General features: G+C 40.4%; 1 protein-coding gene across 2 annotated transcripts in view; it reads left to right on the top strand.

Annotated features, from left to right (window-relative positions):
* The window catches only part of mlxip (MLX interacting protein), a 97,390-nt gene extending 81,176 nt beyond the window's left edge, over nt 1-16,214 (top strand). Inside the window, exons 15-17 of one of the 2 annotated variants that reach the window (XM_078554141.1) lie at nt 2,781-2,904; nt 5,128-5,257; nt 14,549-16,214. In XM_078554141.1, the coding sequence (XP_078410267.1) occupies nt 2,781-2,904; nt 5,128-5,257; nt 14,549-14,670 (376 nt within the window). In that variant the 3' untranslated portion in view covers nt 14,671-16,214. Of the gene's footprint in view, nt 1-2,780; nt 2,905-5,127; nt 5,267-7,500; nt 8,943-14,548 lie in introns of those variants that run through there. The other variant, XM_078554142.1, reaches the window with a different exon arrangement.
* The last annotated feature ends 413 nt before the right edge of the window (nt 16,215-16,627 follow it).

Here is a 16,627-nt window from a genome sequence, read left to right as displayed (position 1 = left end):
ACAAATCTATGTCATGACATCAAATACAGTATTTTTTTTAATTACTAACTCCAAATATGGTTATAATATAACACAGCTTTCCCCCAACTACTTTATTTCAAATAAAAGCAAAATACTGTGGATGCTGGAAATCTGAAACAAAAACAGAAAATGCTGGAAAAACTCAGTAGGTCTGACAGCATCTGTGGAGAGAGAAACAGGGATAATGTTTCGAGTCCGAATGTCCCTATTTCAGAGCTAAAGAGAAGGAGAAATGTGATGAAATTTATGCTATTTAAGGGGGGTGGAGCAGGTGAAGCTGGATGGGGGCAAAGGAAAGATTGTCAAAGCTGTCATGAATAAAGTGGTTGTTAATGGTAGTGGTAAGGGCAAACAAAGGTGCTGATAGTGGCAGAAAGGTAAGAAAGCAGAATGTGATAATAGCAGAACGAGGGTCAGCAATCTGTGAAAGAATAACATGGAACAAGTAACAGATGGCCCTTTTGGGGGTGGGATGGGGTGGAGGGGTGGTGGTGGGGGAAAAAGGATAGAAAGTGGAATAAAAAAGGGATAAAACAATGAATAATAAGTAAATATAAGTAGATAAAAAATAAATTTTGAAAAAAGGGATTTAAAAAGGGGTGAAGATAGAGGAGAGAGTTCCTGGTCTGAAGTTGTTGAACTGAATGTTAAGCCCGGAAGGCTGTAAAGTGCCTAATCGGAAGATGAGGTGCTGTTCCTCCAATTTGCGTTGGGCTTCACTGGAACATTGCAGCAGGCAAAGGACGGACATGCGGGCATGAGAGCAGGGTGGTGTGTTGAAATGGCAAGCGACAGGAAGGTCTGGGTCATGCTTGCGGACAGACTGAAGGTGTTCTGCAAAGTGGTCACCCAGTCTGCATTTGGTCTACCCGATGTAGAGGAGACAACTTTGGGAGCAGCGAATGCAGTAGATCAAATTGAAGGAGGTGCAAATGAAATGTTACTTCACCTGAAAGGAGTGTTTGGGCCCTTGTATGGTGAAGAGGGAAGGAAGTAAAGGTGCAGATGTTGCACCTTCTGAGATAGCATGGGAAGGGGGTGAGGTATTCGGGGTGATGGAGGAGTGGACCAGGGTGTCCCGGAGGGAACGGTCCTGATGGACTGCTGATGGGGTGTGAGGGGAAAATGTGTTTGGTGGTGGCATCATGCTGGATTTGGTGGAAATGGCAGAGGATGATCCTTTGAATGCGGAGGCTGGTGGGGTGAAAAGTGAGGACAAGGTGGGCCCCATCATCCTCCGCCATTTCCGCTAACTCCAGCATGATGCCACCACCAAACGCATCTTCCCCTCGCACCTCTGTCAGCATTTCGTAGGGACCGTTCCCTCCGGGACACCCTGGCCCACTCCTCCATCACCCCGAACACCTCATCCCCTTCCCACGGCACCTTCCCATGCAATCGCAGAAGGTGCAACAACTGCCCCTCTACCTCCTCCCCGTACAAGGGCCCAAACACTCCTTTCAGGTGAAGTAGCACTTCATTTGCACCTCCTTCAATTTAGTCTACTGCATTCGCTGGGAGGGGGGGAAGGTTTGAGGGCAGAAGCGCAGGAGATGGGTTGGACACAGTTAAGGGCCTTTCATCCGCCCATCCCCCCTCTCCTTCAACACATCACCCCCCTCTTTCACCCATCCATCACCCTCCTTCAGCCCCCTCCTTCTCCCTCATCTCCCCTCCTCCATCTTCCATCTCCCGCTCCTCCAGCCCCCATCTCCCCCTTCACCCCCTAGGTGAGGGCAGAAGCGCAGGAGATGGGTCGGACATGGTTAAGGGCCCTTCACCAACCCATCTACCCCCTCCTTCAACCCATCGCTCCCCCCCACTTCAACCCCCCATCTTCAACCCTCCCCCCAATCTTCCCCCTCCTTCACCCCCCACATCTTCCCCCTCTTCACCTTCCTCATTTCCCCCTCCTTCACCTTTCCCCCTTCCTTCACCACCCCCCATCTCCCTAACCTTCACCTCTCCCCTTCTCCCTCGTGGAGGCAGTTGATGAATGGGCAGGGTTTCCCCAAAAAATTAACACCTTACCTATTCACAGACTTTTTTGCAGCAGCAATCTGCAAATTATCTGCAATTAGGCCCTGCCCAGTAACAAAAAAAAAACAGATTTAAAGGGGCAACGTAGCTGTTAGCATTCAGTCCGAGCTTCCAGGAAACCATTGCTGCCTCGGAGCTCATGACACCCAAATCTCATCTCGTGACCCAGTTTAGGAAGCCCTGCTATAAGTACTGTTGCACAAGTATTCTTGTACACTACATTGGAAGATGCAGCAGCAGTTCCAATTGTATTCAGCTAGCCTAACTTCACTGTTGTATGTTCTTTGTACTGGCTGTCCAGTTTTTGTCAGCCCTCTTCTGAATGTGTTGACTCCTCTGGTGCCACATCTAAATGACTGTCGACAGTGAAGCCCGCTCCTCATCTGATGTGTACAAATGCCACTTCTGAAAGAAGGCATGGATAACAATTATGAAGCAGAATGCAAGCTAATTTTGTCGCTTCATTACCCAGAGGTGAAGACCTGGTATATCACCTCTATCTTTGTCCTGACTGAGATTAGCAACTCTGCATCAAGAGGAGATTGTGTCTGGGACTGCTCCTGGTTTTGTATGGCTCAGCTACACATTCGATAAACTTACTGAGTCATTGAGTAGTTGAATTGTATTGTACTTTGTTTTGTGTTAGAAGTCGGTAATGTTCATCGAGTTATTTGACCTATAATTGGTAGTAATTTGTAACTATGAATTCCTAATTTCAGTACCTGCCATAAGCAGCTTCCTGCCACCGGTGTCCCAATGACACAACAACGATTTGATCATATGCAGGAAATGTTTGATGAATACGTCAAATCGAGAACACTTCAAAACTGGAAGTTCTGGATTGTATCCTTTTTAATACAGGAAAGTTGAAAAATGTTAGGTTCTTTGGGGTGGTGTTTCCTTTGAGGTGCAATTCAGCCAAAACTGCCTAAAAGATCAAGGAATTTCAAGTGCAGGCTATATCCAGCACAAAATAAGTCTCCACATTTTTTTTAAAGCTGGTTTAAAAAAACTTACTTCTGGAAGACTGTTCCCCCCCCACCCCCACCCCTTGCCCCACAAAACAAGCCACGCCCTCAGATCAAATTAATGAGATGATGATTATCTGCCAATTATGCCCATTTACAGCCCTTCGAGAAAGCTCTTCAAATTAAGCTGCTTCCTTTAGGCACAAGGGGACTAGCAGGCACCTTTAAAACTTGTAAATATTAAAATAGTTTTCCAGGAAACTGACTACTGTACACCAGTGAAACTAGTAAAGTGGTTCTGAATAGATTTTCAAGGTCATTTTCCATTTTTAAAAAATCTAGTTGCTTACTGGATACTGAGTAAAAAATGGTTATATTTGGTGATGACCCAGTCCTGATCGTATTAACAATATACCAGGTTACCAATCTTAAATGCATCAAGGAGCATTTTTTAATGTAAGGGAAAATAATAAACAGTTATAATGGCCCTGGCTCAGAAAAGATTGTACGATTGTGATAATGCAAATGAGTTTGCACAGAAGCTTAAACCATAACTTTATTTTGGAAAACTGGTGCAATTTGTGCTCAGATTGCGATTGCCCCCACAGTGAAAGCTCAACCAACTGAAATAAAGACAACTTTTTTTCCTTCCTAATTTCTCAATTTTTCTCTTTCTCTTCTGAAGCTGGTAACACTGGGGTATGGTTTCCAGCACACCCCATTGAACATTCTTTATGTGAGCATAGATAGGAAATGCTAACTGGATAGTTGAATGTGAGTAGAGATCAGGAATGGGAACACTGACTTTCTAGTGTATTTAGTCATTAGCCGTTGAGGAACTGATTTTTTTAAAAATCCAACAATTAACTTAGAATTAACATTTACTTCAGTGGATATTTAACCATTATGTTCATCTACTGAACACTTTCCTAACCATCTGGTAATGGTATTTGTCATTCAGCATGGCAGTTTTTATCTTCAATGATCATTTACTGAATAGCTAGATGAGTTTCACAGAAAATAGGCAACTGTGAGCAGTTCTTGATTATTCAATTCATATTTTGACCTTGTAGAGCAGATACAAAATATGTTTATGATTCCATTGTTTTAGTGCGCAAGAGGTCACAGCCCACATTTTTATTAAAATGATACACGGGCGAGCCTGGATGAGTGAATTTAGCCTTTCCTCACTTGAGTCTGCAGAAAGTTGAAAGAACAAGATTGAAATCATTCTGGGTTAAAAACGATCTTTTTTTAGTTTGCTCATGAGCATTGCTGGTGAGGCCAGCATTTGCTCCCAACCCTAATTGCTCTTGAGAAATTGGCAGTGAGCTGCCAATCTTCTCTTGGGCACACAGTAAGTTATCCAATTCTGATTTCAGAGGATGTTACCCCTCTTAGGGGAATCTAGAACCAGTTTAAAAATATGGGGTCACCCATTTAAGATGGAGATGAGGAATTTCTTCTCAGAGTCATTGGCCTTTGGAATTCTCTTCCACAGACAGTAGCAGAGACTGGGTAATTGAATATATTCAAGGCTGAGTGAGACAGATTTTTGATCAACAAGGGAGTTGAATGTTATGGGGGCAGGCAGCAAAGTGGAATTAAAGCCACAATCAGATCAGCCATGATCAATTATAATGATGGAGCAGGCTCGATGGGTTGAATAGCCTACTGCTCCTACTGCCTATGATCTTATTACGACCCTGATGTTATCAGCTCTGTGTTGGAACAAAAATATAATGACCTTTTTTAAAGAAGTGCTATTGATATTCATATCAGAATCACAGTGCAGAAAAGGCCTTTCGGCCCATCGAATCTGCACCGCCACATGAGAAACACATGTTTTATAACTTGTTATAAAACTCAATGTGATCAAAGTTCCAAAATAATTGTATCTTGTTGGTTTTAAATGTTATATATTACTAATTTGCTATCATGTATGATTGACCACAAGCATCTTCAGAGTAATACTTCAGTAATATTGAATTTCTTGCAGCATGTTCAGTAATGGTTTTCACTGTTTTATGAATAAACGTTGTAACATGTTCAGTGACTATGAAATTAAAAGAATTGTGATCCTTGACTTTGTAATCAGTTTAGCATAATCATAAAACCATTGTTTGAATCTTTCAATGCTACGGTTGCAACCACAAGTCTAGATGACTTATGCAAGACAACGCTGTCCTGGTTGGATCAACACTGTTCCCTACCAGTTCTTCGACCAAGTAAGTCAACTGTGAGATAAGTAGAGTTGAAGTAAACCATCTCTTAATATCAGAGTTTTAATTTTTCCTCATCAGAACATAAAAGCAGATAAAGGTAATATAAATACTTGAAGAACAGAAAAGGTTATAGGAAGTAACAACAAAATTCTTGTTAAAAATAAAGCAGGAATGATGGAAAATAAAAACATATGAACTTGTCTGTACAAAAATTTAAAGAGCATCAACAACCAAAATTTTGGTAAGTCTAAAACTAAAGGAAATACACCATCAAGGCATATAGACATGGTGGGGTTAATTAAATAAGAACCATGTACACGAACACATGTAATAAAATTAATGAGTTAGAAGCATAGATACAGGATATAGGATCTTCATAAAAAATATGGAAGGTGTGTAAGGAGGAGTAGTAGTAATATTGATAAGACATATTCACAGCAGTGGAAAAAAAGGACACCAGTCAGTGGAAACAGTAATGGGAGAACTAAGAGACAGTAAAGGATGCAAGACTCTTGTGAAAGTTGTTGACTGATCTCCTGACAGTAGTGATGCGGTGGAAGGTTGTACTATTGTGAGAATCAAGAAAGAAGATAGCAGAAATAACATGGTTATACAGGCGTCAGACCCCAGATCCGGGAAGACCGGGACCGGGCATGTGCTGATGTTGGGGATTTTGGGTCCTAGGCCTAGCATGTACTTATAATACATAAAATAAAGTATGAAAAATAAAGCATAGAAGGGTTTTATTTAAATCGCTACCCAAGGCACCAGCTTCGAATGTTATCGAGTTTCAAGTCCTTTTGTATTTTGGGACGCTGGTTCAGGGGTCTGGCATCTATACAGTAATGGGAGATTTTAATTTTCACACAAACTGGGAGAAACAGAGTAGCTGAAATAGAAAATGCAATAAATATCTAGCATGTATTAAGGAAAGTTTCCTGCAACAATGTTTTAGAGCCGACCGGATAAGGCCATACTAGGCTTGGTGATCACTAACAAACTAGAATATTTAACAGTCTGACTGAGGAAACCACAGTGACCATATTATGATTTGAATTTGTTCAGTTCAAGGAGTTTTTTGATGCATTACAACAAACTTACATACCCCCACAAGGCACTATCTCCACTTGTACATTTAAGCGGCTATGGTCCACAGATAAGGTATAAGATAGTGTTAAGCTGAAAGAAAAAGACTTGCACAAGTGCACAGAAAGATGAGAACCCAGCAGAGTGGGAGAACTAAAAAAAAAAGATACAAAGACAGTAATACGTTTTGCTAAAAGGGAGTATGAACAAAAACTTACTAGTGATATAAAAACTAACAACAAAAGTTTTTATAAATTTATTGAGAAAGAGAGGGTGGTGAAGGGGAGTTTGGGCTCAATAAGGCCAGATGCAGGTCCAACTCTAATAAATAATAAAGAAATGGCAGACTTATTAAACTTTGTCCTTTTTCACAATAGGAAAATAACATTGAGAAAATAATGATAAATAGAGAGATATCAAAGACCTCATGGTTTCCACTCAAGCATGTTAACAATGAACTGGTGGGAAATTGCAGATATATTCATCATAAACTCTTTTAGACTTGAGAATTATTGCAGTTTGAATTACAGAATTGCAAATACCACTCAAATTATTTAAGACAGGGAGGAGGGAGAAACCAGGTAAGTACAGACAGTTTAACATCGTTGTGGGAAGTAATTAGAATCTTATCAGGTGCAGAGCAACTGAGCTGTTAAATGGGTATGAGAGGGTCAACATGAATTGTGATTGGTAGGTCATGTCTGATAATCTAGTTGAATTTTTCAAGGAGGTCACTAATATGGTGATGGTATGGGCAGAGACGCATTCAGACAGAGGGATCGATCGATGGCCGTAAAACGTTGAGTTTTGGATGCATTTTGAAAATTCCATGAGATTAACAGACTTTGTTAGGTAAGGATATCAAGGGACATAGATTAAAGGCAAGCAAAAGGAATGGTGTTACAGATAAGCTGTAATCTCATTGAATGCCAGAACAGCTTTGAGAGCCTGGTAGACTACTTCTGTTCCTACTTTCCTTTGAACTGACACTTTAATAAGCTTTTCTGAAAATATGAGCAGGCGTGCGAAAAGACTTGGATCGCTCATTAATATAGCATTAAGTGCACTGTAGATGGCTGCATACCTAAGCAGGAAGCACAAAATTGTGCAAAGCTAGTGCAAGTTAAAGCTAACCTGCATTTCTTGAAGGAGAGGACCACTTTGGTGGGAACAGGTGCCAAAAGTTGCTCTGAAAGTGATTTTGATGCAGGGAACCCACAATAATGGCACAACATGGCAGAGAGCAGGTTGTAAGATTTTTTGACGCTGCACTGGTGACCTTAGTGCAGGAGGTGAAGAGGTGGAGAGATGTCAGGGAGCCAGGAGGCCTTACATGCAAACTTTGCAAAGACAATGAGACTGGATAGCGATGGCAGCGAATGCCAGGAGGCTAACCCCCAGGATCTGAATGCAGGCTGTAAGAAGTTCAGTGACCTCGCACTTGTGGTCAAGATTAGTGAATGCATCTTCAAGTGCTCTGTTAACCTCTCACCCTGCTCAATGCACCGCACCTTCATTCACTCACTTACCAGTCAGTCACGACTCCTAGTTTCACCAACACACTTAGCACTGCTGCAAATCTCTCACCCTCATCTCTAATTTAGCATGCACTACCAGCTCTAAACATGACAGCCACATTACCCAAACACATTGCACACCCCTCACGAATACACCTCCCTCCCTCATGCAGGACAGGCTGGTGCATAACCAGTGAGGGACAGGCACAGCTGCATATCCTTACCTCATTGGGAAGGCAATGGGTGCCATTATTGGGACAGCCATGAGGCCACAGGCAGGGTTGAAATCATTGAAGATAATGTTATTGTCTACCTAATACACTTCACATCTCCCCTTCCCGTTTTCCAAGTATCTCTTCTGACTGACAAACTGCAGATGATGTAAGCATGCACATCTTGCTTTCTCCACCTCTACCCTCACTGCAATGCTACCCTTGTGCCTATTTCCTTTCACATACCCATGAATTGTCACCTGGTCAGGCAGTGATGGAACAGCAAAAGGTGGAAGAGCAGGAAGACAGTGAAGAAGAAACAACAATGTCACTCTCACTCACATCTGCAGCCACCAGCTCAGCTACTGATGGGATCGACACATGAAAAAACACTGGGCATGAGTGACCTGCAACCAGGGCAGAGGGCAAGGGTACATAGGTGCTAGCTTGCCAGAGGTGGAAGCTGCACGCAAGTTCTGCTGCAGAGCATTCATATGAGGACTTCAATGGGCAGCCTACAGATGAAGGTTGATGAGTGTATACAATGAAATGCTTGGTACATTAGCTTTCTACCAGGCTGATGTTGAGGAACATGGAGGTGCCTAAAAGCAGGAAGGACAGAACATAGAAATGCCTAAAAGAGAGAAAGACAGCTGTTCTTTTGGGGTGGTGCCCAGTTAAATTGGGCTGGGGCCAGTATCCTGGTGAATCAAATAACTAGGGCTGTACCTAGGTCTTAAATCTAAAAAGGGTGTGGGGTGGGATCAAATCAGGGGAAATTTATAAACCTAAAGAGAGAAATCAAGGACATAGAGCAGTGACAGGAAATGAGAGTTTAACAGTAGTAGTGCATCAACAAATAAGGTATAGTCATGGGGGAAAAAAAGTAAAAATGTAAAATTAAAGATGCTTTATCATTTATATGGCACAAATAGGGTTGCCCTAATAGCCATCACGAAGACAAGGTTGTAGGCTGAAAGAGATTGGGGACTAAATGTTCCAGGGTTCTTGATGTTTTGAAAAGATAGAAAAAATTGAAAAGAAGTAAGGTAGCCCTGGTGATAAAGGATGACATAAGGATCTTAGCTAGGAAGATGAGGAAATGGAATCTGTATGGGTGGAGATGAGAAATAACTAGGGCAGATAACTCTTGAGAGTGGTTTATAGGTTTCCTAACAGTATTATTCAAGAAATAAGAGGAGCTTGTAACAAAGATAATGCACACAATAATCATGGTGGACTTTAATCTTCATATAGACTGGACAAATCAAATTGGAATAGTAGTTTGTAGGGCAAGCTCATGGAATATGTTAGAGACTAGTTCCTAGAACAAATCATTGAACCAGCCAGGAACAGACTATTTAGATCTTGTCTTGCGTAATGAGAAATGTTTAATTTGTAATCTCATATTAAGGGATCTTCCGGGAAGAGTGATCATAATATGATAGAATTTCCCATTCAGTTCGAGAATGACAAACTTAAACCCAAAACTAGAACCTTGAACATAGAGCAAATTACCTAGGGCAAGGGGAGAGTTGGATAAATTAGACTGGGAAATCAGATTAAAAGATATGACAGTAGAAAAGCAATGGTGAACATTTAGAGAAATATTTCATAATTCTCAAAGACTATGCACTCCATTAAGATATAAAAACTCCATAGGAAAGTGATCCATTGTGGGTAACCAGAAAGCTTAAAAGAAGAGGCTTATAATGCTGCAAGAAAAGTAGCCTGAAGATTGGAAGAGTTTAGAAAACCAAGGGTGACCAAAAGGTTAATAGAGGAAGAAAATAGAATGTGAGAGTAAACTAGCTAGAAATGTAAAATCAGATTGAAAGAGTTTCTAGAAATATGTAAAAGAGAGTAACAAAAGCAAATGTGAGTCCCTTGGAGGCTGAGAGAGGAGAAATAATATTGAAGAATAATGGCAGTGATGTTAAATAAGCTTTTATATTTGTCTTCACAGTGGAAGTATATACAATAAATAATGGGAACCAAAAGTCTAATGAAATTGAGGAACTAAAAACTAATTATTAAAGGAAAAGAACCGAGGCTAGCAAGTGAAAAATTCCCCTAGACTGACAGCCTACATCCTAGAAAAAGGTAACTGCCACATTAGTAACGTATTGGTTATAATTATCCAATGAACCCTAGAATCTGGAACAGTCCCAGTGGATTGGATGCTAGTAAATGTAACTGCTATTCAGGAAAGGAGGGAGAGAGAAAATGGGGAACCACAGGCCAGTTATCCTGATATCAGTTGTCAGGAAAGTGCTGAAATCCATTATTAAGGAAGTGGTAATGGCACTTAGAAAATCATAGTATGATTAGGCAGAGTCAATATGGCTTCATGGAAGGGAAATTGTGTTTGACAAATGTATTATGTTATGACATGGCAGATGACGTGTGTCAGGTGACCAAATCCACAAGGGAAAATTGGCCATACTATCACAATGGTTTTGCAATTCGCATTTATTATGAGAAGATATGTGCACTGAATTCAGAAGTAATGAGTCCACTAAGATCTTTAAAGAGTTTAGAAATTAAATTAAAATATTTATTAATGGAACAAAAGATTTCAAGCACATACATAAGACTACAATTACTTAATACTATAACAAATTCTAAAATTTCTAATTAGCCTGACTCCTGGTTACACCCCCCTTTAAGGCAACAGTCCAAATTAGATTGTAGATTTAAAAAAAACAGCAAGTTAACACAGTACCCACTTGACACTGGATTCCAAAGGGCTTTCTCCAACTTCAGTTACTGGACATAACAGACTTATGCACAAATTGCTGGATGCTTCTTGAAGGCTATTTCACACACTCCTGTTAGATCTTACATGGCCCTCACCTCACATAACCTTTTTTTCTCCTTTATATATGTTTTGCTCTCTTTAGTATGCAAATTCCATTTTCCATATGTTTTTGGAATGGTACCTTTCCCATAATATAAAAACTTTCATGTTGCCAATATTGTCAGTAACCTTTGGGGAAAAATAAATACATTCTTGCTTATCTGGCTAGTTGTAAACAGACTAACATCCCTTTGAAATCCAAACAATCCCTTCACTTCCCTGAAAATGCAAATTCCCTCAACACCTTACATGCTAAGCCAGCATCCATGATTACTCATTAGCATTTCAAACACATTTCTACACTTACCTTCTTGTGATAATTCCAAGCTTGCAGTCTACCGGACTCCAAATGTAATTAAATCACACAGACCCATCTACACTCACCCCCATAAACCTACTTTACAATAAACCAGAAAAATACTATGAAAATTATTATACTTTCGTAACAGTTAAGAGGTTTTTGAGGATATAACTAGCAGGATAAAATGTAACCAGTGGATGTAGTATATTTGGATTTTCAAAAGGCATTCGATTAAGGTGCCATACACACAAGGCTGTTGCACAAGATAAAGACTATTGAGCTTGGGGGCAACATATTACTATGGATTGAGGGTTGGTTAAAGGGTAAAAAACAGACTAGGAGTAAACAAATCATTTTCAGGCTGGCAGACTATTAATAGTGGGGTGCCACAAGCATCGTGCTGGGGCCACGCTTTACACAATCTATATCAATGACTTAAATGAATGGATTGAGTGTAATTTATCCAAGTTTGCAGACAGTACAAAGCAAGGTGGAAAAGTAAGCTGTGAGAAGAACACAGTTTGCAAAGGTGTAGCTAGATTGAGTGAGCAAAAAGGTGGGAGATGGAGTTTCAAGTGGGGAAATGTGAGGTTATTCACTTTGGTAGGAAGAATTGAAAGACTTAAGTTTTAAATGGTGTGAACTATTAAATGTTGGTGATCAGAAGGATTTAGGTGTCCTTGTACATGAAATACAAAGTTAACATGCAGGTACAGCAAGTAATTAGTAAGGCAAATGGTATCCTGGCTTTTGTTTCAAGGGGATTGGAGTACAGATTAAGAAAATCTTACTGCAGTTGTATGGGGCTTTGGTGAGACCACACCTGCATAATGTGTAAACTCTTAGTTTCCCTACCTAAGGAACAATATACTTGCCTTAGTGGGGTGTAGCAAAGGTTTACTAGATTGAGTCCTGGCATGAGAGTGCTGTCCTATGAGGAGAGACTGAGCAAAATAAGTCTACGCTTTCTGGAATGAGAAGTAATCACATTGAGATAAGATTTTGAGAGAGCTTGACAGGGTTGATGTGAAGAGGCTGTTTCCCCTGGCTGGAGCTTCTAGAACTAGTCTCAGGATAAGGGTTCAGCCAATTAGGACTGAGATGTGGAGAAATTTCTTGACTCACTGGATTGTAATCTTTGGAAATCTGTACCCCAGAGGGCTATGGATGCTGGGTCATTGAGTATATTCAAGGCTGAGGTAGATTTCTGGGTTTTAGGGGAAATCAAGAGATATGGGGATCAGGTGGGAAGTTGGATCTGTGGTTGAAGATCAGCCATGATCGGACTGAATGGAGGAGCAGGCTTGATGGGCTGAATGGCCTAGTCCTGTGCCTATTTCTTAAATTCTAATGCTGCCATCCTAAGGGGCTTGCAGAGTGTCACAGGAATGTATTGTATTGCTGGGATGCCACCCCAAGGTGTGGCAGTGGCTCTGTGGAGCACGAATCTGCAGTCATTTCTCAGGATGGCAGCATTTGTCCTCCCACCACTGCCACTCTTCCAGTGCCTTTGCTGTTGTCTTTCAACCATGGCCCTGCTGCTGCCCATGCTGAGAAGACAGTGTGAAACCAGGCCTTCAAGGTCCAGAACTGTTTGAGGTTGTCGTACTAGGCCAACTGCACTCCCCCCACAATAAACATCTGCAGCCTTCCACCAACCATGCTTCAGCCACTTGGATAACACTGAGTAGGAGCATTAGGACAGGCAAAGCCACGTGCAAGATGGGCACTAAGGGAATGCAGAAGGATCATTAGTTTAAATTTGTATGCAAGATGGCATGATTTGATTTCTAAATTTGGTTTGGAATGTTCATTTGCTGGTGGCTTTTATTTTTCCATTGTGGCCAAGCATTGTGATGGTCAGTTATAGAGGGAAGGTAAGGTGTGGAGCTGCTGGTGAATGGAGAATTGGAGTTGTCTTTACTGGTACTATAATCAGATGAGTTGATCATGGATAGCCTTTCCCTCCCCTTCTGCTTTCCCTCCTATTTTACAACTACTGACAGTGCCATTTCCTGCCCTACTCTGAGGCTGTAGTGAATGGCTGATTTGGGTGACACCATCCTTTGTAATTTGACACACTGCTCGAATTGCTCCTTGAACGCTCTAGGTAGATATGGCCTTCTTCCTAATGCCCTTCTCCCACTCCTCCTCTTCCTTTCAGCAGCTTGACACCAGTGCTTGTAATAGATGTACTGTAAAGAAATATAAGTGTCATTGTTTATATTATTGTGGTTTAGAAGAATGTTCTTACTCAAACAGAAATTTGTTATCTATCTATCTCTCTCAATCTCTATGTCTCACTCTAGCCCCCTCCCTCTCAGCCGCCATCCCCATCCCTTTCCCCAGATGCCCCCCCTCCCTCTCGCCCTGCACCCCTCCCTCCCTCCTCGAGTGTGACCCCCGCCCAAAATACTATAGTTTGGAAATAGTTGGGAAGAAGCTTCTTCAACTGCCAAATGCCATGTCAAAAGTTGTGAATGGGAGAATGTAGGAGTTATTAATCAGAGCCGTGGTTCTATGACTATCGATGAAGAAAAATTCAGGGTTTCAAGAAGTAATAACTAAATTTTGGGTTAGAAATCAAATAATCTGTGTTTGTATGTTATACCAAAACGAATTTTGATCAGTGATGTAAACTTTTACATTGAACATAGTTTTTTTGGGGTTACTGAAGCTGTCCAGCCTACTAGATTGATATGGTATATCCTAAATATTACATAGGCTGTGGGGTTGGTCTATCACAGAAAAATCTTTTTAAAAGCAGAAATCATTCTTGGAAATATTTGGGATATTTAGAACTTCTTTGGTTTGTTTCTTCTGAAATATAGGTAGGACTCGATCAGAAGAAATAACCTGAGAGATGCCGTTTTATCTGATGCACTCCTATGGTATTGGTGGAATATGACCAGTATGGGAACACTGACACACAGGCTACATCAATCAGAAAGCCATAATGACAAATATAGAATTCACATTTTGACAGGATGGCACACAATTTGCTATGGAAACATTTTTATTAAATTTAACGTGCTTTTCTTTTCCGTTAAAACGCCCATAATGTTAGTACGAAAATGACTATTGCTATGTGCCCCAGTAGGTTGTACACCTCCAAAGTGACACAGCATTTCATCTAATGGGGAATGTTGTCAGAAAATGAGTGCTTTTCTCTTTCTCTACTTTTTAACTCTATTTTTGAGCAATCTGTAATCTATTCTTGTGCTGCATATAAATTGAATCAATATTTTCATATCCAACTGAATGTTACATGTTTGATATGTCAAAAACCTAATTTCAATTTTTTTTCGTTTGTTTCAGTGGTACTGAGCACACTTCGTAAACTTAGTACTACCACGTCCATTTTGTCTGATCCATCACTGATGCCTGAACAAGCAACGCAAGCTGTAAACGGAATCAGTAACAGCAGTGGGGAGTCATAGCGTCAACTTGTGTAGCAGTGGCATTTCCTGTGAAATGTGAGAGTCTCATGGTTGGAGATAACCCTGCTGGTGGAAAAGCATGAGTATGCTTTTTTTCCTCTCTTCCTCTCTGTGACTTTTGCACTTTAAACAAAATGGAAAGCTGTGATCTGGATAGTTGGGCAACCTAAACAGAACTGCTGGGTCTAAAATGTTTGCCCTTCAATAGGCCTTCTGATTTTAAGGGTAAACCCAATAATTAACACCAAACAATTGGTTCCAAAATTAGGGAAACCTGTACCTGTGAATACCAATGTCTGCATGCCATATTTCTGGTGTGATGCATTACAGCACATTTTTGGCTCATGTAATATTTGGTCTCTTTTCCTGCTATAATAGGTAGCATCAGTACAGTGCACAACCTCAGTATGTTAACCCTGGGGAAGGAATGGGCTAAGATGGTGCTAAGGCTGTTGCTAATGTATGCAAACTCCTTTTAGCATTATTCTTTGTGAAACCAGTTTACGCATGAGCATTTATTATTCACTCGAGGTATTTTATTTGCTCCAAAATTTTAATTGCATCCAAAGTTTGGAGTACAAAGATTTAGTTTTATTTTCAACCCCAAAATCTGCAATTCCTCTCAGCTGAGTTCACTTTTTAAAATAACTTTGCTTATAAGAACCCATCCTTCAAAAGAAAAATCAGAAGGTTTATCCCTTCAGTCATTCAATATCTTTTTTCAGTGCATTACTCTGATCTAGAAGAAAGTTATGCTCAGGTACACATAAGCTGCAAGTCCTGTAAACAGCAATAAACATTGTTGTAGGTGGCCTATGAAAGCCTCAGTTATACAGTCTGTACGTTTTGTAAATTACTATTAAAATCACAGTGTAATGTATTTAAGAGGCGGCACCTTCGGAATTAAGTTTTTAGATACTTGTGACAATGTTTGTTTAACTTTATTTTTGAAACTCTAATGCCTCAATACTACCCTTTTGATTTTTTTCCCCCCAGTAAGCTTTGCGAGGAAAGTGCAGACTGTATGTTCAGAACCAAAGAAAATACTTAACTAATGTAAAGGCAAGTGTTTTTGCATTTAGCCTCTATTCTGTTTCACCAGTAAACAGGTATGAATAATATTAAACACTTAATATGTTACTAGAAAAAAAGGTGCTCAGTTGTCTCAGATACATGCATGAATTCACCTTCCTTGTGTTCATTGGGAGGAAAAAGCCAAGTCCGTATATTAGATAATTTCAAATGTTGCCTAAAGGAAAAAAAAAAATCTTCATTTTGAAGAATAATAAATTATGTTTTGTAATGACGTGACAGAAACATTAATTGTGTTGTGGTTGTATTGGATGGGGCAATGGAAAACAAAGTGGTCACGTGTTCAAACTAGATTCTGTATGCAATTTTGTGCAAAATCTGAAACTTGATTGGTGTACATAATTGTTTTAGGGTTCTGGTCTTATCTACACATTTTTCTATTTAGAACCATGATGTATTAAAGCTTCATTTATATTTTATTAAATAAAATAGAAGTCAATTCTTACATTTGACCTTTCATTTTGCCGGTCATCTGATTTAAGCCCACGTAAGTTTGGAGTGGGCAGTGTATACATGCTTTAAAAAGTTTCTCAGTGCACTCCTGATGGCTTATTGAGTAAATGCGTCTGTTGTGGTACTGAGCCTATAGACTCGGAAGGTCTTTGGTGTTGCAGAGGTGGCTGATATCAGCCAATGCATTAATATGTTTGGTATTGTGGGCTAGGAACACACACACAGTTAATTGTAAGAAGTTTTGAGTGTTGAGTGAGGATCATGGTCATGCTTGGTTTTGATGTCACCATGGTGGTAGTACCAAGGTCCCAGACTCATACATGAAGTACAGGTGTTTGGATAAGGTGCCAAAGAGTTAACAGCACCTGTGGATCTCTACCTAGTGCCTTTAGGGGAGGTGGGAATATTAAAT

Source organism: Cetorhinus maximus, chromosome 12 (assembly GCF_964194155.1).
Source record: "Cetorhinus maximus chromosome 12, sCetMax3.hap1.1, whole genome shotgun sequence".
NCBI classification, from domain to species: domain Eukaryota; kingdom Metazoa; phylum Chordata; class Chondrichthyes; order Lamniformes; family Cetorhinidae; genus Cetorhinus; species Cetorhinus maximus.
The sequence above is the reverse complement of the archived record's forward strand: the minus strand, read 5'-3'. Positions and strand labels throughout refer to the sequence as shown.